Here is a 26,852-nt window from a genome sequence, read left to right as displayed (position 1 = left end):
TCTCCTGATTTGACTCTTTCCCGTTTGTGGCATTACTTTTTCACGTATTTTTACTTTATCATACTTATTACTTTGTACATGTTTTATGACTTTGTACTCATCTTATTACTTTTTATCATTTTCCACTAATCAAATCTTCACATTTTACACACTTAATTAGCTTTGTAAATTGCCGATAATTAGTCTTGTTCAAGACAGTGGCAAGTAACGCTTATTACAAACAACCAAACAAATGTATAGACCCCCATTTTACCGATTGCATTGCTCATTGGGCATCTGGAGTATGGAAACATTGAGAGCGTGAGTGAGACGAATTTAAAAACAAAAGCATGGCGCGTCAATCGAACGAGTGAAAACAGACGATTCGTATTTATTTGCAAAGAAGTGTCATTACAACAAATTTCTTGTTTGATTTACGATATTTGCCCATGTGTTTAGTAGTAATTTCTATGGTTTTAGAGGCGTTGTGTAAATGAATATCCAAAATAGGTAAATATGACCAGAATGTGAAAGAATAAAATTAATTCTGACGATTTTTATTTATTTATATTTGAAAGCTAGAAATAATAATTTCTTTATAAGGCAATAGTATTGAATGACGAAAGCATTGTAGGTTAAGATTTGGCAAATTTTTACTTTGACTCCAACTGTGACTTCAACCGGATCACATGAATCGATTACAATTACTAACACAGTGAAAGTAATGTACGATGTTAAGAATTATACTATAAGTACAAGGGCCACAATGTTACTATACGATGTTAAGAATTATACTATAAGTACAAGGGCCACAATGTTACTAAACATCAATTCAGGTGAAGCGGTGACTATGAATTTTGAGATCTAAATGGGGGCTACCGCCCCCCAAACCCCCCGCTCAAGTACCATAAAAACATCCAAAATAATAATAAATAATCACACCACTACTATAAAGCTAAGATAATTAGGGAAAAATTTAAAAAAAAAAACATTCGTCTCTAATCATAAATCAGTGCATGACAAAGAAAAAAAATACATCTCAACAAGACAATAGGACAAGCAGCAGCAAACCAAATACTTTGCCTAATACTCAAATGCAAAACAAATCAAGAATAAAAATAATATGAATTAAAAAAAGAAAACACTCACCATTTCGCCATAGGAGAACACTCATGAATAATGAACTCATAACTGCTGATTCCACACACGAAAAAATAAGATACCAAGAACACATGCACAATACTCAACATTACTGAAAAATGTTCCTTTCCGCACACACGTCGTTTTATTAAACCGAGCACACTTGCTATTATTACAAACAAGAAACCAATAAACGTCTACTTTTACAATACGTCGAAAATATCTTCACTTTAGACCACAACTATGATAGGTATTCTCTAACTCAATTCAACCAATTCAATTACGCGCTTCTCGCATGCCACAAGCAGCAGCACACACATACATGCACACAGAACATGTGACTACTAACCAACTACCATATGACTATACAGACACCTAGTGGGAAAAATATGAACTAAGACGTCACACCAAAGGCACGAACAGTTCTAACAAGTGACTCACGCACAAACAGTTCCAGGAAGTAACTGAACCTATAAGAACCGATTAAAGTCACAGTTGGAGTCAAAGTAAAGACTTACCTAAGATTTTAGCCTATGAAGAAAGAATTATCACACAATCCCGATTTAGAGAAACACATTCATCAAGAATTTCACACATCGTCCCTTAGTAAGTGTTCTTGAGAGTAAGTTGCATCAACAGGTGCAGATTCACTTTGGGATTGCCTAACCATTATGAGTATAAATCCAGCGTGGTAACATACCATAAAAGCTAGTGCAGAAACACTTAAGTAAGTTGTGTTTGATGTCGACTAAGAAGGGAGAATTCTATCAGCGAATTATAGTGGGGGTGTCTACGCGGAAGTGCGACCATAGGAAGCATGCGCGTCAGCGATTGTGATTATAGGCAAAAACTATGATATTGAAGAAAAAAAAATCATACCATAAATACACGTGTGGCATAGCTTCGCGACACTTTTATAATCCCTTTGCACACTGCCTTTATGTAGCACTTCACTTCGTCATGGGTTCCGTAGAGCACACTTTGCATTTCGTATTTCTATCCTATTTATGTGGGAGATAAGATCCCGATATATTCTAGTTTTTATACATGGGTCTTTCAAAATACGACAGATTTCTTCCGTAAAGTTTACAAATCTATGTTGATCTAAACTGGGACAGTACCAAAATTACTGCGAGTTGGGTTAAGTTCTGCAGTTGTGGGGCAGAGCTGCTAAAAATTTGGAAAATTTACAGCAGCAATGAGATAGTGGAACATTGTTTGATATTATTTCGTTTTATTGTTAACCGTGGAGCATTTATATGAAAAGTCACTCTTTGGCAACATCCTAGTTTACGCGCATACTCACCGTCGTTAACATGCTTGCACCGCTGCACTCTCTCAGTTAGATGAAGCCCGAGCTTTTCATTTGCAACCGAGCACATGTTGGTTGATATTTTTGCACAATTTTTTACTGCATATGCCCTGATACTGTATTTATACTCATAACAATTAAGTTGTCCTGGAATGAATCTGCAGCAAGGGCACCCAGGAATGCAACTCCCCACATGAAATAATGCATTTCCTCATCAAGGAAGTACATAAACCATGAATTGATATGCAGCTCACATCAGTTGAAACTAACCCTAAGTATTTTGCAACTATGTCATTTACCACGAATTGAATTCATGAATTCATTAACTTCATAATCATCTAGAAACATTTTGCCTTGTACCAGTTAACGGTTTTAATATCGTCTGTCCATTGGAGGTTTCTCCGTATTTTTCTTTCCACCATATCTACCATGTCGTTGTTATAACTTCTTTCCAGAGAATGTCTTAATCAGTTTACTTGTATTTATTTTTTAAACTGCAATATTGTCAGGGGTGAGTCAATTAATTTTATGACTTCCGCTGTCAACCAAAGTGCAAGATTCCGAGTCATATTCTTTGCTCCAAAAAAATAGTCTGATAAGAAAAAAAAAGTATAGGACATTCTGTGTTTAATTTACTTTCATGTAAATATGTTTCCTACCTTTTTAATCTTTGATGCATTTGCTGTTTAAAGTACTGGCGGAAACGTCATTTTTGATTCATCCATTCATGTTCTACAACTTCCGAAGGCTTTTTCAATCCTACATGCTATCCAATAGAAATATGTTGAGTTCGTTAGAACTGTTTCGTGAAAACTGTGAATTTGTACAAATAATCTACCTTCATGCTTTTCCGATGGACAAGATTCTCCGGTTACCAATTATACGTCAAATGAATCACATGGAAAGCACCAAATTCTAATGACGAATGGGGTACGGTGGCTCAGTGGTAGAGCGCTCACCTCTGCTGCAAGGTACCCGAGTTCGACCTCAGGTCATATTAGTTGGTGGTGAGGAACATGGTGTTCATGGTTCATACTGTATTGTTATCCTGTCACAGTCCACCGCTTCTTTCAAGACACTCACTTTTTTTATTAACTAGTGTTTTCCACTGTACAAGCTTTGCTTTTTATAGACTTAAAGTTGATTTAAACTATTTACTGAGCAAAGCAATGCCAGGGTGTCTATCGATCACGAAAAAGTCACGAAATCAGAAAACGGTCATGAAAGTCACGAAATCAGAAAACGGTCATGAAAGTCACGAAATCAGAAAACGGTCATGAAAGTCACGAAATCAGAAAACGGTCATGAAAGTCACGAAATCAGAAAACGGTCATGAAAGTCACGAAATCAGAAAACGGTCATGAAAGACACGAAATCAGAAAACGGTCATGAAAGTCACGAAATTTAGCTTTTGGGTCACGATTTTTTTTTAAACTGTACAAATATAAGTACAAATTGGAAAATGTTGTTCTATAAAACGTCAAAATTCGCCACTAAAAATGTCTGTAGTCGGCTTTAGACGCTACCAAATCGCAAGCAAAGTACGTTTCTATCGCATGGATGAAAATTCGGTCTAATTAGCACCCAAATTCGCTCTTGAAAACGTTAGAAAATTTTGTGATTTGGTAAAGAAAAGGTCACGAAAAAGTCACGAAATTTGATTTTGGAATTTTAGTAGACACCCTGAATGCGTTTATTGTAAAAATTATTAGCATGTAACAGTTTCGCCAAATACTCACTTCGGCTTCATTAGACACTATGAATCTAGTGTCCGACTGAAGCCAAAGTTGGTGAAACTGTTGCACATTAATAATTTTTACATTAAACGCATTGTTTTGCTCAGTGAATAGTTTAAGTCAAACTTTCCTCTAATTCCGCGTCTCCTTTAGCATAAAGGTCATAACTGGGTACATTGAAGTAACCCTTTGCGGTCCTTTGTCGAGTGGAACTCGACTTTTAGTTTTATTCATTCCAGACCGATGTCTAATCAAACTTCTTTCTGCGACAGTCTGTAATTTGAATCCTGGAACGTGTTCATAACGTGTAAGAATTGAATACCAAATACTGTAATGTAACAAATGAATTCAGATCTGGTCTCTTGTAAATAGTTAAAAAGTGACCAAAAGCACACGAAAAAGTGACCAAAATCTCATCATACACCTTGTTTGTCAATTTGTCCATCACCTCTCTCTTTGTTGTTTTGTTTCATCTTTTCTTCTTTACTTCTTCTTTTTGAGCTTCCTCCTTTCTTAGGTTTTCTAAGTATGCTTTGTAGTTACGGTAAGCACACTTAGCAGATGTAAGAAGCTTCTGAGTAAGTGGAACCAGTTCTGGCCTATTTCCGAATTTCTTCACCCCAGATACTATATTTAACTTAGCATTGAGAGTTCTCAAAGCGATGAAATATTCAAATTCATCACCTACTTGTAAGAAGAACATACAAGAAGCATAACACAAGACGAACATGATGAACCACACAAACACAGCGTTGAGCGGAGCCTTAACTATTACGAGAGAAAACTAAAAGACTATTATGATAGAAGAAAGAGTAGACAAAGAAGGGTTCTCAACCTCACCTTGAGATCTTAAGCATCCACCAACCATCCACTGTGCTTCAGAAAGAATAAAAGCTGAAGTGAGAATAAAGCAGACAAACTGGGGAAAAAGATAAGAGACTGCAAAGGGTTAAAGATTAAAACAAAACCTAAAGTAACTGCCATCTCCAAGTATAAGAGCACAGTTAATTATAAACACTAAATACATAAATAAAAGTAAGCACTACGTATCATTGTTTAATAGAAACTTGGAACAAAGTGCAACATTCTGCCATGTGAATTGTTTAATCAATTTTCTTAACTTTAGTCATAGATTTAGGGAAGTCGCTACCATAGACAAACTCACAAGACATAAACCAAGATGTATGAAGTGATCACTATAAGTTGATTTGCAGCTTATCCTGTTCCGGTAAGGTAGGACTGGTGTAAAAGCGGTATGTGCGTAAATAGAGTTATCTTAAGAAAGATTACAATTTCTTAACTTGCTGCATACATTTTATTTATGCTTGACAATTATTCAGAATTTGGTACCTTCGACTGGTCCGCTGTTTTTGAGCACGATATTTTCTTAGAGCCTTCTGTAGTTCTTCTTTGCTTGAATAAGACAGAATGGCCTAAATACTTTGAATTATATTGATGTAAACCGAAGAGAACTTGAAAATACGCCAAAATATGTTTTAAAAATGTATGTTATACGCATATAACCAACCATCAGTATGGTTTCGCCATATTTTTAATAGTATGATTCTGCAAGATATTGTATGCACTTTAGATTTTATTGAATTTTATTTCCATAGTAATAGATGATATGAAAAGTTCAAAGCTAGGAATGAGTAACTATGTGATTCAGACAGTGCAGAAATTGTGGAACGGAATCCAATAAAATCGCTTAAATACAGATCGTTGGAACTGGAAATGCCAAGGCCAGAGGATTGTACGCAAGAAGTTGAAGGCCCAGACCTACAAGTTAAAATTTCTACACTATCTGATAGATGAAGAACGTGATATGAAAATAAAATTTTGTGAATCAATGATTACCCGTTTCCAAGGTAATAGTAACTTTTTTTTTTCTCGGATTCTGTTCTCATATGAGGCTACGTTTTACTTTTTGGAGAAACAGGCACAACTCCCAAAATTGGGTTGGAGGTGCATATGCTTTTTGAGCCCGAAATCAGTTCCAAACTCAAATGCCTGATGCACAGTTTCAATGGCCCATATTATTAATCCATTTTCTTTCGAGGAAGATACAATTATCTGAACATGTTACGGATATTTGTTGTGTCAAAACTTGAAAAGTTAAGCATTGTCAATGAGATCGACCTGCAACAAAGTTTTGCGTTTGAGGTTCATCAGTTTCGTAACGAATAATTTCGGGAGAGATGGATTGGCCGAATAGGACCCACACCTTGACCTGCGAGATGATACCTTGTGATTACTGGCTTTGGGGACATATAAAGACTGGGCGGTATTCACAGAAACCAGCTAATCGGATCGACCTGCAGAACAAGATAAATATGTAATTCTGAATATCCCTTACGAGCACCTGTTAGCACTCAGTTCTTTCTTTCTTTGGCAAAAGGACACAGTTGAGGGTTTCGGGGGTAAGCCTAAGCTCACCTCCATTTTTTTTTTTTTTTTTTTTTTTAATTTAGTGATCAACTTAAAAGACAATTAGTCGTGAATAACTATCTGGATCACTTCCTTTATTTTTTTATATTCTTCAGTGTCATTATGTTATTCACGAAAATTTAAAAATAAATAATATAAAAATGGGAGTGGCCTTAGGAAAAATCCTGTAACAAGTAAAAAAAAAAAAATTAAACCTTGCTGTAAGTATACAGAAAAGTTTATTAATAAACTTAATAGTTATAGAGTTACATAATTTTAGTTTCTTCTAGGATTTCGTTCATTCCCTGTGTGTAGTCGCTTCCTACTAGAATAAATATGTTCTCATTGTATACGATTTGTATGGCATTGGGTTTATAACCAATTTGGAACGTCCCCTTTAATAGCTCTAGTTTTACAAACTTTGAAATTGATCGAACATTAAAGTATATATGTATAATATTGATGTATATCATTAATTAATTTTTCCTCCTCTGCTTTATATGAATACTATGCATTAGGAACTAGTTTGAAAATTATTATCCATTTTTTATTTTTATTTTATTATTAATGTTTTTTAAAGGTTCTGAAGGTCTGAAAAATCACTAATGGAAAACCGTCTATCAGAAGACTCCATTGAAAGTATAATGGACAATGCAGAAATTAGTTTATGGGTCAACTGTGATATTTTTGTATATGGAGCTTTACCATATTCTACCTCTATTCAGTATGTTACTGAGGTAAATATCTTTTTTATATTTAAAAAATAGAAATCAATAAAATCTTTGAATTTTCCGTTCTCAAAGTTATATATTTATCAAAATTAAGTACTAATCCGGCATCCCACAAAAAATGTATTAAGTTTGTTAAATTATTTTAAGTCTCTGATAAATTTAGTATAATTTATAGCCAATTTCGTTTAAGAGTTGTGTGGAGTAACGGACAGACTAACATGACAATTTTATAAGGTCCACTTGCATAAAAATAATTTCGCACATATTTATTTTAGGGCAATTCCTCAATCATAAGCAATTAAATCTTAAATCTTGTGTACAAAGCATGCCACTAATAACTGTAGAAAAATTTAACATATTGCCTGTTTATTTCAAGAGTGACATAACTCAAAAATCATAACTCAAAAATCGCCCTTATTGATTTATGGGCAGAAAATCAAAGGTAATCTTGATGTCTATCTCTGGTGAAAATTTCATAGATGTGCTTCCAAAACTGAGCGGTAGAGAGCACTTTATATCGTTCTTTGGTCTATTTGTTTTCATTGCGTTTCGAAACTTTCAAACGCATCTCCTGAAAAGTTAGGTATTTTGAGTTGTCACCCTTGAAATAAACAGGCGATGTGTTCTTCCGACTAAAATATGTACATAAAACATTTTATACTGTCCACAATCTTCTTGCAAAAGTGACTTCTCTGTGATAATTTTTATAAACTATCCTTTGCTAATAAATTGAAATTAAACGCTTCCATGGTCTGTAGCAAAAGCACTAATTCTCCAATGTTTCTATTCTTTCAATAGTCTGTGCTTTCGTAAGAATACTGTTTGTGCTTCTAGAAAATATCGTTTGAGCAAACTGAATAACCGGAACCAAAATTCGTTTGTTATGTCCAAAAATATTTCTGGCCAGCTACCGGAATTAATTTTTAAAGAAGTGTAGTGCTGAACAACGGCCATACGGTACGATACATTTTTTTTATTCTTTAAGCAAAATAGAGGTTATTCCTTATTTAAAGCAACGTGTGCATCATCCCTTTATATAAATGTACATGTATCACCTGAACTTTCAATTGAAGAGAATTGTATCTTTTTAACCAAAACATACTATTTGTAAATTTTATTTATTTATTTTTTACTGAAGAAAACTCCTGCGGGAATCGAAATAATTTAAGAAATACGTATAATACATTTTTTTCTGGGATGTAAGATTAGGACTTAAGAACGAGTTAAGAAGTTCGTTTTCTATGTCTATATATGTGTGTGTGTGTCTGTTATTTGCGAATTTTTCAATTTTAAGCCCTTCATTTGATAGAGCATCAAAAAAATATCTAAAGAAATGATGGAATTTTTCGCGTCACTCTTACAGTTCCCCAGATATTGTCCAAAAAAAGTTCCGATTTCGGGAGATTTAAGTAGCCATATCTCGGGAACCGTAAGTCATAGAGAGAGAGCATATTGGTGTTGATCAATACCTAAGAGGATAGCGAACATTTTGGTACCAAATAGTAACTGGTAGCAGCTGGCCAACTGGCCACCGTTCCCCACATATTGGCAGAAAGTTCGGATCTGGGAGGTGTAAGGAGCTATATCTCAGGAACCGTAAGTCATAGAGAGATCATATTGAGATCATATTGTGTTGATCAATACCTAAGAGGATAGTGAACATTTTGGTACCAAATAGTAACTGGTAGCAGCTGGCCAACTGGCCACCGTTCACCAGATATTGGCAGAAAGTTCGGATCTGGGAGGTGTAAGGAGCTATATCTCAGGAACCGTAAGTCATAGAGAGATCATATTGAGATCATATTGTGTTGATCAATACCTAAGAGGATAGTGAACATTTTGGTACCAAATAGTAACCGGTGGCCACTGGCCAACTGGCCACCGTATTGGCCAAAAGGTTCTGTTTCTGGAGATTTAAGGAGCATATCTCGGGAACTGTAAGTCATAGAGAGATGATGTTTTGCAAATTTTTCAATTTTGAGTATGTGTCTTCGTAAAACAACATATCGTAGAGGTTTTAACAGAACTCTTAAATAAAACACGTGGAAAAAATTTAGTACTCAGAGAAGTTATAAATGGATAGATATATTATAAGAATTGTTTAGTAAGACTATTCATGGCTTTGTATTGATTATTTTAACAAAAGAGATCTGAAGAAGGGCATGTTAGATATCCGAAACCGTTACAAATTATAATTTAAAATAAAGTGGGTTTTAAGCTTTGGTCAGTGTGTCTTTTGTTACATATAACAATTGGTATAAAGCCTGTAGAAGTTAATAAAAAATTATTTTTAAGTTCGTTCTGGAAATGTTCTTGGAGCATTCTCAACTGGTTTTAATTTAGAATATGTATACTTACATTGTATCCTATAACGACCTAGGAAGGAATGAATTATAGTGATTTTATTTCTTTTCTAGTTGTAAGCGTGAAGTTTTGCCAATATACATTAAATTATTATTATTGCGTAAAATTCCTAATTCTGTCTCAATAGCTTTTTTTTACCGTTTCTGTTTTGCCAGCATTTGAAGAAGGTTGTTACGTATTGTAGAAACAAAGGCGCGGCGGGGTTTCCTGTCTTAAGTTATGATGTATGGAAGCATTTGGCTGTAGACAAATTGTTCCTTGCTCCGCATATAGCCTGGATGTACTTCCAACTTGCTTGGCTTACAACGTTTCCTACAAGCAATCATCAAGCAGCAACGAAAGAATGGATAGAATCATTAGCTAGCATGGATTCTCCACCACCAAGTACTCCAGGTAAAGCCTAAGAAGATGAAAGAAACACTTCAATTAGGATGTTCAGTTAATAAATAGAACGCTCAAATGTAGCCGTATCATCACTAGTTGTTGTAGTGCAGTAAATTCTCCAAAAGCGGACAGTACTTTGGAAAATACAAAATGGTAATGACCTTGTTATATTCCTGTGCAACGTATGTTGTTTCAATATTTCAAGCATTTTCTCGAATACTCTTTCTCAGGAACCGAAGATAGCTTAAATCATTTTAGGCAATAAGTTCGTCATATACTTGATGTATCAATACCTGTACAATTATACTGGCTTCTGAGTTCTTCCGAGGGGCCACGGTGGCTCAGTGGTAGAGCGCTTACCTCTGGCGCGTGGGATCCCTAGTTCGATCCCCGGCCAGGTAAGTTCGTGGTGGACAACATTGTGTCCGTAGGTTTTCTCGGGTTACTCCCGTTTCCTCCACATTATCATTCCACCAATTTTTCCATCATCATTCACTTGCCTGTGCCTTAGTATAGAATATTAGATCCCAAATCAAGTAAAAGAAAAATCCATATTGATGACTAAAGACATCTTCTACACCCCAAAATGTTTAGGCACTTCTAGTAGGATTAGAATAATGAAATTTCGCATGATTGTAGTCTTCCGAGATTAACCTACAAGAAAATCGCCAAAGTTGAATATTTGTAGTTTTAAGGAGTCTATACGGGTAGGGATGAAGAAATTTCCATGTTATTTAAATAGACATTCTGTTGGGATACAAAATCTTATCTTTTAGATAGTTAAAATAGGGAAAGAAACTTGAAATTCGGTAGAATTGTGGGTGTAAGAGGTGCGAAGTCATAGGCCGAGCAAACGCAGGGGTCTGGGGGCAAAGTCTTCATCTGGTCAAATTCAGGAAATATTAAGTGCAAATGCACGAAATTCACTCTTGATGCAAAGGTTGATACATAATTGATGTGAGGCCGTAGGCCGAACAAACGTGGGATTCTGGGAGTGGAGCCCCAGCTAGCCAAAGACTAGTAACCTGTTTAAAACTCCATAAAAAAATCATAGAAGGTTTCAACTTTTACTTGTAGAGTATAATTCAAATATGAAAATGTTACTAATCATTGATCTATATGTTGATTTTGTTTTTATCATTATTATTTTCATTTCTATTTTTTTCAGAGGAAGTGTCATGTTTTTCTGTGAATACTCTTGAATTTATTGTATTCCTCTTTATACAGAAAGTGTATGCGCCAGCCTCTCTTTCACTTGAGAATGTCAACAAACATCTGGGAGAGTATCCTTTAGTACTATATATATATATATATATATATATATATATATATATATATATATATATATATATATATATATATATATATATATATATATATATATATATATATGCAGACAAACAGGTAAACACACAGATAAAAATAACATTAGAAATATTTATAGGAATACAAAGGAATTACTAAAAGCTTGTCTACACATATAATACAGCTGTAGTTTATCGTATTTTCAATGTTCTGACTTTTGCTGTTGCATACCGTTGTTGGAAAATTAGATTTTATCTTGTTTCGATTATCATTTTCGTGTGTTCCACTTTTGTAATATGTAGAACGGAAACTTACATATGCTATAACATTATAAAATATGTATATAAAATACCATAAAATGTTCACGCAGCCTGAAAAATAGAAAAAATTGTCATTGGTTAAAAAAAATGCATATGTGAATTTTAATATTCATCTGATATGTAAAGAACTCTTGATTTCAACCCTAATGTCAGGAAGTGCAATCTTGACATAGATGGATCAACTCGTATGTAGCTAATTAATCTGTAGCCTCTGTTACTTGTAATTAGACGAAGTTAGAAAGTAGTTTAAGTTAGAATATATATATTCCTGCAAAAGCTTAAAGGATATTATTTTATAGACTATATAGTTTTTACTATAGCGAGAGGTCACATCCTTCAAAACTGTATTTTCTACTAACTATCATCTGGTAGCGTACTTTCTTATTCAAACTGCTAGATAAATTAAACATTAATCATGTTCCTTTATGATAATTGAATTTAATATTTTTAAGTTAAATGAGGATAATGATGTATCTGTTAAATGAATATGATAGCACATAAATATCTTTCTCACTAACTTTTCTGTTGATGAATTGATGTCTGCCTTTTATTGGAACCTGGACATGGTTCCTTCATGAATTTGGGTAAATTTGAAGTTTACTGGCCTAATTATTGCAAGTAAGACTTAGCTAACCTTCACACTAGGATCCTGTGAGCCGCTCGCGTGAGCTTCAGCTGCTAGCTTTACATTGTCCTAAATGTACGCCTTCAAACATGCTCTTCGGTGCAAGTGAGCTGCGGCTCTGAGCTGCTATGAAGATAATCCCGCCAGTAGCTGGCTCGAGCGGACTTCTGGCGGAGAAGAAAATAACACACAGTCTTATGAGAGCCCTTCACACATGAGCATCAACTCAGTTGGAATGAAAGAAAAGTGTACGTTTATTTGATGTTGAAAATTTTCTCATTTTGGTGTTACTCTGATGAAATGCACACTTTGTACTGTTATACAGTTCATCAAACGAAGATATAAACATCCTGAAGTAATAGAAAAATTTTCTTTTGTCTCGGTTTAGGAAATAGATTGTAAAATGAACCTTCTTCCAGTCTTGATCGATTTAGAGAATGAAACCATATTGTTCTATATCTTCTTCTTTTTTTTCTTTTCTTTTCGTGCAGTTTATCGCCAGGATTAAAGCAGAAGCTTCTGGCTCTAGCACGGCTGCCATTTTGGTATCACGATCATTTGAGCGGCTCAGAAATATTCAATGCCTTCATACTACATGTTCACATAAGCGGCTTATAAGATCCTAATATGGAGGCAGCCCTAGTGTAAGAATCAGATTGTCTAATACAGCTTCTACCTGGTCACTCTCCTAAACCTCCATTGAAACTCACACTCAGGTTTCGAGATCCTCAGTTTTTTATATGGCGGAAGAATAAATGTTCTTCCTGGTCGTAAACAAAGAAATTTAAACTCTGTATGTCCAAATTTGGAATCTTGGTATTAGCGATTAACCGTCAGTTAGAGCGAGAGAATTATGTATATCAGCATTATGCAGTAGGAAGTGTTAAACATTGTATATGAAGTGATACATATGTTACAGTTCACTGTTACCGTAAACAGTAACAATATTATGTCATACGTTCGTATATATATAAAAGCGTAGATTTTATATTACTAAGTAACATTGATAAATCTATGGGTTATTTTCGAGAGGAAGTATTATGGTCCGCATATCCTTAATCTGCAACAGCTGGTGAACACAATACGGCTGCTGACTATGTTTATGATTATGTATTACACTACCGGTATTTAGGCCTGTTTCTCATAATATAATACAAATTCCCTTTTATAGCATGTAAATAAGGTTCAAGAGGATAATTATAGCGTTGATTGGACATGCAGAGCAGAAACACATAATATGCATGTTTACAAACTGAGTGAATAAAGTAGGCCTATCTGTGGTAAACGTATGGTAATTATGTAAGTTGGGTTTATTTTCATAAAATTAACAAAATTTAATGTACCTTAGATTAGGGAACTTACCGACCACTGTTGATATGTTCTAGAAATCAAAATCCTCCTTTGTTTACTTTTCTTCCGGATGTAGGAAACGGGAAGTGCAGTAGTTCAAATTAAGTATACAATTTGTTGTGGATGTACAGAAAAGGGACTGAAGCGGAATTTAGAAGTTAAATTAGAAATTTAGGAGGTGAAATAATATGAGATTTAATAATATATATATATGACTATGGAAATATGTTACAGGAATAGTAGTTGTCCTAGAGGGAGCTATGATTTCCGGTGCAGTGAAAAATGTAGTAAGTTAACGGTGGTGAGTTTATGTAGAGCGGTACCCGATAATTAGAAATTATTGCTAAAAACGCTAATTGGAACTATAAACCTTAAGTAAAAACAATTCTGAACAACCTTAAAATGTTTGGGTAGAATCGAGGTACTCGCCAATTATGTAAGTGATATAAAAATTTAAACATAAAATTTCATGGGGATTCATAAGTAAACTGCCATTTTGTTCTGACTTTGTGACCTTAACTAAAACAATTACCTTGGAAATTTAAACTGTTTATAGTGATGTTAGTTTTGCAAAGGAAATCTCAATTCTTGACCATGCGAAGCTAAATACCTGTAGTTGCACAAACCCGGGTAGGCCTATGGGGAAGCAAAAATTAACCTTATCGCAAACGTGTTCTGAAAGATGTATGAGTGTCTTTTCCACATAGTCATCCATGTTATTGATCGTAGATATGAAAATTCTGACAGTAAACAAACAGTGAATACTCATTATACCAGCTATATGCTATAATGGAATAATCGCTGATTTTGAGCAATGACTCATTGTTAGCCGAGATAGTAATTGTCTCATATGCTTCAGTCTAGATAACAATATCATCCTTCATTCACGGTTAATACCTCACGGAAATATAATAGTTTGAATGTATTGTGAAATTGAATTGCTTTGAATAATATGTTTAGGTTAAGTTAGTGTAGGTTAGTTAGGGTAGGTTTTCTTTTATTAGTTAATAATCTCTGATGATTTTAAATATGTTCAAACTTAATTGATGCAGGTGATAGAACGTACGGATAATATTAATTTGAATATGGAAATGTGTCAGTATGCTCAAATACCCGGATAATATGTAAAATGAGCACTCTACGTATATCGAAATGTGATGATATGTTTGTTTATATATGTAAAGCACCTGGTAACTAAGTGATATGTATTACAGACATATTCGAATTGTTGAATATTGAAAAATAATATTAAATGTTTAAATAAGATGAACAGTTTAACAGATAAATGTAACTTGATAAAAAAAAAAAAAAGTCCGTGAATTGGTATTACCGTGAACTTTTATGATGCGATTAGACGTTTATAGGATCTGTATGATCAAAATATGCTGAATATCTCCGTAAAAGATATCTAGACTGATTAAACGATAGATTCTCTAATCTTAAAACTAACTACGTAAATGACCTTAGATATATATATATACTGTATTCATCGTTTATTGTACTGTTCCATATACATAGCAATACATCTGTGAATTACTAATAGAAAATTATGAGTAACAAGAAAAGTGCATGTTTACACATCTTCCTTTTGAATTTAACTCCACTGATAGAAATGGATTCATTTTTTTTTTCTTTCTTTCTTCTTTGTCATTGTTGATGTTTGATTTTAATTGCCTGTTGATAAGAGAAATAAATGCATTACTGAATTTCAAATAAAATTTACCCTTTTATTAATATATATAAATTACTAATGATAACATTTAAGTCGAATAGTAATTCAGGGGATGACTGGACACAATTCTAAAGACGTATTATACTTCTCGCTGGAATGCCATTGCCACAAGTTCTTGGATGTGCAGGTAAATAAATCAATTCTCTTTGAAATGAATAATTGTTGTGCATAATAAATTATAGCATGTTTATGTCGAATATAAGAAATTTGTAGGATTACTGAATCTAATTGTCTCAGCCTAGATTATATATATATATATATTTTTCCTCTAAATGTAGTAAGCCATAAAGGAGACAACATAAAGTGGCGACCCTTTAGCCAGGATATAACAATAAGGTGGGATGATCATTTCTGGTGAGAAGCGATAAGGTTAAAAATAATAATAATAATAATAAAATGTTCAATTTATGGTGTTAATCCTTTCATATGCTTGCCTGGGATTTGTGCAACTGAATGTTTTATGAAGAAATGATTGTTACTGGCGGTGCTAGTAATATTGATCCAAGACTTTATAAATGTTGTAAGCGTAAGGAAAATGCAAATGAGGAAGAATCAGTGGGGTGTGATAAATGTGACACATTCTTCCATGTAACTTGTATTGGGATGTCGAAAGACAAGATCGATTTGATAAAACAAAATGGTGGACAATGGTTGTGTGAAACGTGTGATAAAGAAATAAGAGTAAGTGATAGGTCACATGAGATGGCTCAGTTTGTTGTTCCTGGTGCTAATAATAGCATCATTAGTGACGAGAGATCCGAAACGTTTGTTGAATCTAGCAACTCTGACGCTTCTATAAGGGGGGTTGGAGTTGGCAATCGGAAGCAAATACCGGAGATTGAGATTGGAGGAGGACCTCTTCTCGAAACTTTAAAAGATTTAATAGCTAATCAAAATCGAATGATAACTGAGGTTAATTCTAAGATTGATAGTGTGACAGTGGAAATAAAATCAGTTAATTCAGAAGTGAAAGCAGTAAAAGCTGAAGTAAATTCGAATATTGACTCAATGAAGGTATCTATTGGTAATTTAGATAAAAAGGTGTCCACTGAGTTATTGGCAGTAAGAGCGGAACTTCAAATGGTGAAAACTGAATTGACTGAAAGTTGGGATGAAATAAGTTTTGATAAGAAGGCTGAGAAAACAGAAGTAAACTTGAATAGTGACTCTGTTATAGATTTGAATGACAATGTAGCCCAGGATTTGAATGTAGGGAAGCAATTTAATGATGAACCTGTGTTAATGATTGAAAATATAGAAAATAAGATGTGTCCTGTATTGCCTGATGTTCCTAGGTTAAGAGTAGAAGTAGTTTGTAGTAGAGAAAATGATGAAAATGTGTTAATGATTGAAAATATGGAAAATAAGATATGTCCTGTATTGCTTGATGTTCCTAGGTTAAGAGTAGAAGTAGTTTGTAGTAGAGAAACTTATGATGTAAATGTAGGCCATAGTAATAAGCATGACAGCTATCCTAAGAGAGCGAATAAGAATCGTAATAGTAAGGGCACTGATAAATCAAATGAAAGATATAAGAAATCTTTCTTTTACAGGAGTAGGCATAAAAAGCAAACTTGCTATGAAGTATCGGAATCGAAGATTTTTGATTGGTTGGTAGGTCGGTACTCAAGTCAGGGCACTCGATCTATAATCGACAAATGGTGTCGGAAATGGGTAGAAGCACTCTGCCGAATCAGACAAGCGAGAGTTTCGCCTCCGGTAGTAGCTCCTCCTAAAATTCCAGAGGGAGAGCAGTAGTTCTGTTTAATTCCGTTCGTTTGCGTTGCCGTCTGAGTTCGTAGTTATAGAAATTTTATTTCATCTTTTATTGGTTAAGTTCTTTTCTTTTCCATACTTACCGTATATCAACTATGAAGCTAAAGCTGACGAATGACACTAAGCCCTTGTCCGTGTTGACTCCTCCATATTGACAATATTATATTAGGTAATTCAAATTATGACTGGAAGAAATGTGGGAGAGAGAAGTTCACAAAATAAATCATAATAAGAGAATAATTTAGAAGTAGAACATTTAAAATCTGAATCAGAGCCTCTGAGATTTATTACGCGATTCGTGTTAAAAGAAGATAATGAGGATAATGAATTAAATATAGTTTTTTTTCTCCATCACCAGTAGTCGGTAGGGGATCATTTTAATCATTTGGAACAAATTTTCAAAATTTTAGAACTAGGTAATTTTGCATTAAACTTCAGGAAGTGTAAGTTCTTTCAGAAAGAAATTTTATTCTTAGGACATATAATAAATGGGACAGAAGTTAAACCAAATCCTAAGCAAAATGAAGTTATTAAAAACTTCCCAATTCCTACCACTAAGAAAAAGTTAAGGTCATTCCTTGGGCTACTATCGTGGAGAAGGAAGTTTATTCCGGATTTTGCTGCTTTGACATCACCTCTATTTTATCTCTTGAAAAAAAACGAATAAATTTGTATTAACACCAGAAATTTTAGAGTTATTCAGAGAGCTGAGAATATTAATAAGTGAGCCACCCGCATTAAGTCAACCGGACTTCGATAGGTCATTTCATTTGTTTACAGATGCTTCACTGGAAAATCTCGCTGGATATCTTGCGCAATATAATGACAACGGAGACATTCTAGTTATTGAATATGCTAGTAGGAAATTAAAAGTAAATGAAATCTCATATTCGGTTTTCCAATTGGAGTTACTAGCAGTGTTATTTCTATGTGAAAAATTCTCATATTATATATTAGGTCGGGAAGTGGTAGTGCATTGCGATAATCGAGCTGTAATGTTCGCTTTCACTTTGCAAAATCTAGATTATAGAACCACAAAAATATTACTAAAATTACAACGTTTTGATTTAAAATTTGAGCACATAAAAGGGAAAGATAACGAAATAGCCGATATATTGAGTCGGAATACACCAGAAGCAGATAGTGATCCAAGTAACTATTATATAAATTTTGTATCATATGATGCTAAAGATTGTTTCGAACATCAGGAATTAATTGATTTACAAGCGTCTGATGGGTATTGCCAACAGTTGAAACAACGCCTTAATGAAAATCCAAATTGCGAAAATATAAGGGTGGTAGAAAATGTACTTTTTATAAGAAGGTCTAAATTTAAACCTTGGTTACTTGTGATCCCTATGGCATTAACAGATAAGATAATATCATATATCCATAATGTTGGACACTTTGGAATAAACAAATGTATGAAATTAACGAGAACTCTATTCTTTTGGCGAAAACAGAAACAAATGTATACGCAGTATATCAAGAATTGTGAGTTATGTGCTCGCACAAAATTTTCGAATCAGGTTCTAGCGCGAGAAGATGTACATATCCAGGCGGATAGACCACATGAAAAGCTGTGTATCGACTTGGTGGGGAAACTTCCATGTAGTTTTGGGTACTATTTTATTTTGTCTATTGTTGATGTATATTCCCGTTTTGTATGCTATTTACCGCTTAAAACGTCTACAGTTACAGAAATTATTAGAGTCTTAGAAAAAGATTATTTTTATCTCGTTCCATATCCTAATCAAATCGTCTCGGACAAAGGCCGAGAAATGGAAGAAATATTGTGAGGAACATAAAATAAAACATGTTTTAACTACCCCATACAATCCGAAAGGAAACGGGATAGTGGAGCGCTCGCATCGAGAACTTAACCGTATAATCCGATTAATGTGTCAGAATAATCATACGAAATGGAAAGAAGTGTTGAAGACGGCTCAAGACTTCCTTAATTATTCCTACAATAGTAGTATTGATAGCACACCGGCAGAAATATTTATGTCATTTTCAGCAACTCGAAAATTTAAAGAGAATTTCCCATGGCCATCAGAATTAGTAAGAGTAGATGACGCAAAGAGATATATCCAGGTAACCCCTAGAGTATTAACGAAACGAAAACGAAAACAGCAGTCAAAATTAGTAAACCCAGTAGAAGTACAGATAGGAGACTTGGTGATGGTTAAAACTCACTTCTTATCTGACGCGTATAAGGAAATGATTCATAAATATATGCCGACATATAGCGGCCCGTATATTGTAAAAAGAAAACAAAATAACTATGTAGCTCTAACAGATTTAAATGGGAAAGAAGTTCAAAGTCAAAATCTGTCGAATATCAAATTGTTCGATTGTTCGGCGGAAAAGAAACGAGAGTTATTACAAAATCCCACATAAAAAAAAATTAAAAAAAAAATTTTTAAATTTTTTTTTCTCCAATCGTCGGGGAACATTGTTACAGTTCACTGTTACCGTAAACAGTAACAATATTATGTCATACGTTCGTATATATATAAAAGCGTAGATTTTATATTACTAAGTAACATTGATAAATCTATGGGTTATTTTCGAGAGGAAGTATTATGGTCCGCATATCCTTAATCTGCAACAGCTGGTGAACACAATACGGCTGCTGACTATGTTTATGATTATGTATTACACTACCGGTATTTAGGCCTGTTTCTCATAATATAATACAAATTCCCTTTTATAGCATGTAAATAAGGTTCAAGAGGATAATTATAGCGTTGATTGGACATGCAGAGCAGAAACACATAATATGCATGTTTACGAACTGAGTGAATAAAGTAGGCCTATCTGTGGTAAACGTATGGTAATTATGTAAGTTGGGTTTATTTTCATAAAATTAACAAAATTTAATGTACCTTAGATTAGGGAACTTACCGACCACTGTTGATATGTTCTAGAAATCAAAATCCTCCTTTGTTTACTTTTCTTCCGGATGTAGGAAACGGGAAGTGCAGTAGTTCAAATTAAGTATACAATTTGTTGTGGATGTACAGAAAAGGGACTGAAGCGGAATTTAGAAGTTAAATTAGAAATTTAGGAGGTGAAATAATATGAGATTTAATAATATATATATATGACTATGGAAATATGTTACAGGAATAGTAGTTGTCCTAGAGGGAGCTATGATTTCCGGTGCAGTGAAAAATGTAGTAAGTTAACGGTGGTGAGTTTATGTAGAGCGGTACCCGATAATTAGAAATTATTGCTAAAAACGCTAATTGGAACTATAAACCTTAAGTAAAAACAATTCTGAACAACCTTAAAATGTTTGGGTAGAATCGAGGTACTCGCCAATTATGTAAGTGATATAAAAATTTAAACATAAAATTTCATGGGGATTCATAAGTAAACTGCCATTTTGTTCTGACTTTGTGACCTTAACTAAAACAATTACCTTGGAAATTTAAACTGTTTATAGTGATGTTAGTTTTGCAAAGGAAATCTCAATTCTTGACCATGCGAAGCTAAATACCTGTAGTTGCACAAACCCGGGTAGGCCTATGGGGAAGCAAAAATTAACCTTATCGCAAACGTGTTCTGAAAGATGTATGAGTGTCTTTTCCACATAGTCATCCATGTTATTGATCGTAGATATGAAAATTCTGACAGTAAACAAACAGTGAATACTCATTATACCAGCTATATGCTATAATGGAATAATCGCTGATTTTGAGCAATGACTCATTGTTAGCCGAGATAGTAATTGTCTCATATGCTTCAGTCTAGATAACAATATCATCCTTCATTCACGGTTAATACCTCACGGAAATATAATAGTTTGAATGTATTATGAAATTGAATTGCTTTGAATAATATGTTTAGGTTAAGTTAGTGTAGATTAGTTAGGATAGGTTTTCTTTTATTAGTTAATAATCTCTGATGATTTTAAATATGTTCAAACTTAATTGATGCAGGTGATAGAACGTACGGATGATATTAATTTGAATATGGAAATGTGTCAGTATGCTCAAATATCCGAATAATATGTAAAATGAGCACTCTACGTATATCGAAATGTGATGATATGTTTGTTTATATATGTAAAGCACCTGGTAACTAAGTGATATGTATTACAGACATATTCGAATTGTTGAATATTGAAAAATAATATTAAATGTTTAAATAAGATGAACAGTTTAACAGATAAATGTAACTTGATAAAAAAAAAAAAAAGTCCGTGAATTGGTATTACCGTGAACTTTTATGATGCGATTAGACGTTTATAGGATCTGTATGATCAAAATATGCTGAATATCTCCGTAAAAGATATCTAGACTGATTAAACGATAGATTCTCTAATCTTAAAACTAACTACGTAAATGACCTTAGATATATATATATACTGTATTCATCGTTTATTGTACTGTTCCATATACATAGCAATACATCTGTGAATTACTAATAGAAAATTATGAGTAACAAGAAAAGTGCATGTTTACACATCTTCCTTTTGAATTTAACTCCACTGATAGAAATGGATTCATTTTTTTTTCTTTCTTTCTTCTTTGTCATTGTTGATGTTTGATTTTAATTGCCTGTTGATAAGAGAAATAAATGCATTACTGAATTTCAAATAAAATTTACCCTTTTATTAATATATATAAATTACTAATGATAACATTTAAGTCGAATAGTAATTCAGGGGATGACTGGACACAATTCTAAAGACGTATTATACTTCTCGCTGGAATGCCATTGCCACAAGTTCTTGGATGTGCAGGTAAATAAATCAATTCTCTTTGAAATGAATAATTGTTGTGCATAATAAATTATAGCATGTTTATGTCGAATATAAGAAATTTGTAGGATTACTGAATCTAATTGTCTCAGCCTAGATTATATATATATATATATTTTTTCCTCTAAATGTAGTAAGCCATAAAGGAGACTACACATATACAATTTCCACATTTGTGATTTGGCAAGCTGTTATACAACAAACAAACACAATATAAATTATATTCTATTATTCTTCTGTATTGAATGAACTACTTAAAATAAGTCGTATGTGAATTTTCATTGAAATTTTGGTTTACTGCGATTTATACATTATAAATTATTGATTTAAAGTTTGTTCCACCACAATATGAAGATGTAAAACAGAAATGTATGAATGAAGAAAAGGAAAAAAAAAACTAGAGGGTGTGATTTCGTTGTTTAGTTATAAGAATGAAAATCAAAAATTTTCTTAACTTGATATTAGATTTTCGAATAGGAATCATGACAGTCCAATACTTTGGAACAGCACCGTCGAACGACGAATGCCTGCTTCTGAAAGCAGATTTATTGAGTTTGTCAGGGAACACTTGGAGGAATTAATCGATGTTCTGCAAGCGGTAAATATATATTTTTTTAAATATGTATATATATAATTAAATAAAGAATAATCGAACTAACAGAATTATTCAAAAGGGCAACTTTACTTACCAGATGCGTCCCTTCTATGTTCAAGTAAGATCTCAAATCCCAGTGTTAGCTAAATTAGAAGTACATTGAAACATAGCAAGTATTCTTACATTGCAACATTTTGTGTAATCCTCTTGATTGTAATATTAATTTTATATTGTCACTGAAATTTACTAAAGTCTTGATTTGTATACACTTTTCAGCGTTGTCAAATCATATACTAGCTGAACCTATGCTATTTACACAGCGTACAGTTCTAATATGAGCGTGAATCATCATCTCTTCTTACTATATCTGTGCAAGTTCCTTTACGAACACTCTCAAAGGAGGTGAATTGCTATAGACAAAAATATAAATGTAATATTTTAATATATAGAATGTAGGAGTGAGTTTGTTTCAAACTTGGATAAGTGATAGATGATACGAAATGCATTTTTTTCTTATAGCTCCATATCCGAGTACATCTCATTATGGGTCCACAAGCCTTCGAAGTTGCCAAGTTGGAATAGGTTTTGTCATTCAGATTAAAGCGTAGCGTCTAAAATGTCCCTCAACCTGCTACACGTAGCTTCTCTAACGGTTGCCTTTCACAAATACGGTCCTAGTGGCAATATCTTTTCACGTCCTAGTGGCAATATCAAACTAATAGGGTCAAATCGACGCTTAAAATGTGGAATAGAAAAATAAAGACAAGTTTTTGAAAATTTGAATGAGAAGAGGCAATGTACACACAATTTGGAATCGACCAGCGAAAACAGCGCGTTCCTAGCATTTGTGGTATTCGAAATCTCATTGTCGAAAGGATTGGCCACAAACATATAAACTCTTCTTCTCCATAAACATATAAACGTAGTATTTTAGTATATAGATTCTTCAATAACTTCGTAAAATCTAATTTGTCATTATGAAATCCTATGTACATTTTGGTGAAAAGATAAATGTAACCTTTTGACTACCGATTTTTTTTTTTTTTTTAATTTTTGTTCATAGAGTTGTTAATTATGCAATCCCATTGTTTTTTTTAGACTTCTTTTATCCCGATTTGATATGGGAATTTTTTTGTTCGGATGAAATTCAAATATACACACTTCTTTCTACAGTTGAAGAGGCCTTATGTAAAATTTGTACATCTAACTTCATAAAGCATTCTAATGTTAAGACAATCCCGAAACGTTGATTATCAATATACGGCTTATCATATTCGCAACTCAATTCGTAGACAGCCTAGTGCACCAAGTTATTTACAGGATAGCTTTTATAGCTAGTAAATGACTTTTCAATAATTTAAGAAATATAGAAGAAATCTTAAAACCGTATTTGTTTAATATTTTCGTAAGTTTATATGTTAAGCTTGATAATAAGGAGAAGGATATTCGTTTGTACGGTGACACCTTAATCTAGTGGTTAGAGCGTTGGGTTCGATTCCTCGCCGGTGCCGGAACGTCGTGAGGCCAACTAGGGAGTCACATGAATAAAAGACGTGATAACACTAGTTTTTATAAAGCTCCCGATGCGCCTGTTGACAGAATGACGCAGTGCGCTTACCATGTTTTCTTCAGTGGGCTGGACATAGTTTAGCCGATCGCTAATAGATGGCGTTGGAGCGGCTCAGGTCCACAAAAAGTTATGCCAAGTAGTTTGCTGTTGGTAGATTTATTTGGAGACTTATTGTGATCTTTCTTTAATATTTCAAATGATTGTTTTATTCATGTTTTCAGTGATTCCATTATTATTATTACAAAATGCATCATTTGCAGAACTCTGAAGTACCATTAATAGATAAAGCAAAACTACAGTTTTTGCGTATATTTATTTGGGACTGGGTCCCACATATTCATTAGCTTTCTTGCGTCGCTTCAGGTTCGAATCCGGTGACACCGTGCTGACTGAGATTTTTCAAGTTTTTTTTTTTCTTTGTTCCTGCAGGCGAATGCTGAAGCTGTACCTCTTTCTACTGGACCTGACTGACTTCCTTTTCCGATTGTATTGTTATTGATTGATAGTGATTTTAATAACGTAATGGCGTTGCAATGTGTGTAGCAAAATAAAATCTGTTCGGAGAAATAACATTCTCTCTCTCCCCTTCAAAACGCTAAACTTTATCTTTGCACCTACAACTTCTTTTCGTCGGTAGTCTTGGGGGGCGTGGTGGTTCAGTGGTAGAGCGTCCACCTCCGGTGCTTGGGGTCCCTGGTTCGATCCCAGCTCCCGCCGTGTGGACTTTGTGGTGGACAAACACCGTGCTCGTGGGTTTTCTCGGAGTTCTCCCGTTTCCTCCCACTTTCTTCATTCCACCATTTTCACTCATCTTTCATCATCACCGTCTCCTTTAGCCTAACCGGCATAACCGTGGGACGTAAAACTCAAAGATTTCATTTCATTTTTCCATTGCACCGTTTTCACTCATCTCTCATCATCACTGTCTCCTTTAGCTTAACCGGCATAACCGTGGGACATAAAACTTAAAGATTTCATTTCATTTTCATTTTCAAACACCGTGCTCGTGGGTTTTCTCGGAGTTCTCCCGTTTCCTCCCACTTTCTTCATTCCACCATTTCATTCATTTCTCATAATCACCGTCTCCTCCGGCATATGCGTGGGACGTAAAACTTAAAGATTTTTTTCATATCCGTCTAGGAAGAAAACCTTCTCTCACTAATCATATTTTAAAATAAGTTTAGGATGTCCTTTCGTCGTCTTTTCCAAATTCTTGCCCTCGAAAATGTTTATGAGAGAAGAGCGTCATGTCTGAGTAAGTGTCCAGTTAGCTTTGCTTTTGCGTATACATCGGGACAGCTTTAAAGGGCTCTTTTCCCAACCACTGCTCCTTCTCACCCCCACAACCCTCGGTTAGTCCTCGCGAGCGTGTAAACTGTCACTGCTCTCAGTGTTGCCGTACCTCCGATCCACTTGTGCAGTTAAAGTCCGGCAAAATAAGGAGAAAGCTTTCCTTCCTATTCTCAGTTAACAACAAAACTTAAAAAAAAAAAAAAAATCAACTAGGAAAAAGGAATTGAGGCAACATTGGTTTTAGCCAGAAGGAATCATAAATCTCTACCACGTGTCGCGGAGACTAGTTAGCGGAACGTTTAGAGGGGTGGACAGGGTTTTCAGAATTCCTGGAAAAAGAGCCCTCTCTTTCTGTCCCAATGTATACTTCTATTACTTTAAGTAGTATTTTTCCCTTGGCTACTTCTTGTAGTTGCTCTTCTTGTCAATCCAACTAGTTCTTGTAATCCTCCTCCAAAACCACATTTCCTTTGCCTCGAGTCGAGCTTTCACCAGTTTTGCTAATGTCTGGGTCTCACAACCATGTGTCATGATACTCCACACAAAGGTTTTCAGAAATTTCTTCTTAGCGTAGATGTTAATGTGATTGTTCATTAAAATGCTCTTTTTATTATGGAAAGCATTGTTAGCCAATGTTATCCTTCTTTTGATTTCGCTATGACATCTGTTGTTTCTTTATTAGTAGTAGTACCGAGATAACAAAATTCGAAAAACATTTTTGGTGAATGATCGTACTCATCAGATGGTGGTGGCATTAACCCAACATCATGAGGACGATTGGGGAACGCTCCTTGAAAGAAAGAAATAGCGAACTCCAGTCTAGAGAGCCAGGAGTTCGCTCTCGGCAAGGGGAGCCAATGTGCTGACTATACCTTACTCTAAAGTCAGGAGTGTTATAAGCCAACTAGTAGTCTCTAGCCTCTCAAGGACTGTTGCGCGGCAATTTATTAAGATATATATATATATATATATATATATATATACATAACGTTTAAAAGTACATTTGATGGTTGTTGTCTTTTTCTTAAAGGATGTTGGCTTTGGTGACACTAATAGCAATGAAGTTGTGAATTTAAATGTTGTTCAAGCTTTGGGACTAATTATTAAGTCTTCTGTGGCATACAAAGACACAGCAGAGAAAAGAACGTAAGTTACAATACATTTATTTAATATAACAGATATTTTCAAAATCCCCGTGTAGCTATGGTAGTGTAGATACAACACTGTGGATTTTTTTTTTTTTTTAACAGCACCCATTGATACTAACTAATTTTGGCTGAGATTCAATTTGTTGATTTTTTAAAAGAATATTCCTTCAGTTGCTCCGTCGGGTTGTTGAAGATATCTTTAGCGTACTTTTGACATAACGGGAGACACGGTTGTTCAATGGTAGAGCGCTTACCTCTGGTGCGCGCTTCTTTTTTTAATATGGATTTTTT

General features: G+C 34.2%; 1 protein-coding gene across 3 annotated transcripts in view; it reads left to right on the top strand.

Moving 5' to 3' along the window:
• Positions 1 to 281: 281 nt before the first annotated feature.
• The window catches only part of LOC145692787 (TBCC domain-containing protein 1-like), a 57,349-nt gene continuing 30,778 nt past the window's right edge, over positions 282 to 26,852 (top strand). The window contains exons 1-6 of one of the 3 annotated variants that reach the window (XM_081768261.1): positions 282 to 489; positions 7,175 to 7,331; positions 9,845 to 10,082; positions 11,242 to 11,356; positions 22,421 to 22,553; positions 26,444 to 26,559. In XM_081768261.1, coding sequence (XP_081624387.1) covers positions 7,200 to 7,331; positions 9,845 to 10,082; positions 11,242 to 11,356; positions 22,421 to 22,553; positions 26,444 to 26,559 — 734 coding nt within the window. In that variant the 5' untranslated portion in view covers positions 282 to 489; positions 7,175 to 7,199. The remainder of the gene's footprint in view (positions 490 to 7,174; positions 7,332 to 9,844; positions 10,083 to 11,241; positions 11,357 to 22,420; positions 22,554 to 26,443; positions 26,560 to 26,852) is intronic. The other 2 variants (XM_081768260.1, XM_081768262.1) reach the window with 2 other exon arrangements.

The sequence above is a fragment of the Thermobia domestica genome, chromosome 8 (genome assembly GCF_964235325.1).
Source record: "Thermobia domestica chromosome 8, izTheDome1.hap1.1, whole genome shotgun sequence".
In the NCBI taxonomy this organism is placed as follows: Eukaryota; Metazoa; Arthropoda; class Insecta; order Zygentoma; family Lepismatidae; genus Thermobia; species Thermobia domestica.
Note: the sequence above shows the minus strand (reverse complement) of the source record. Positions and strands in the feature narration are given on the sequence as shown.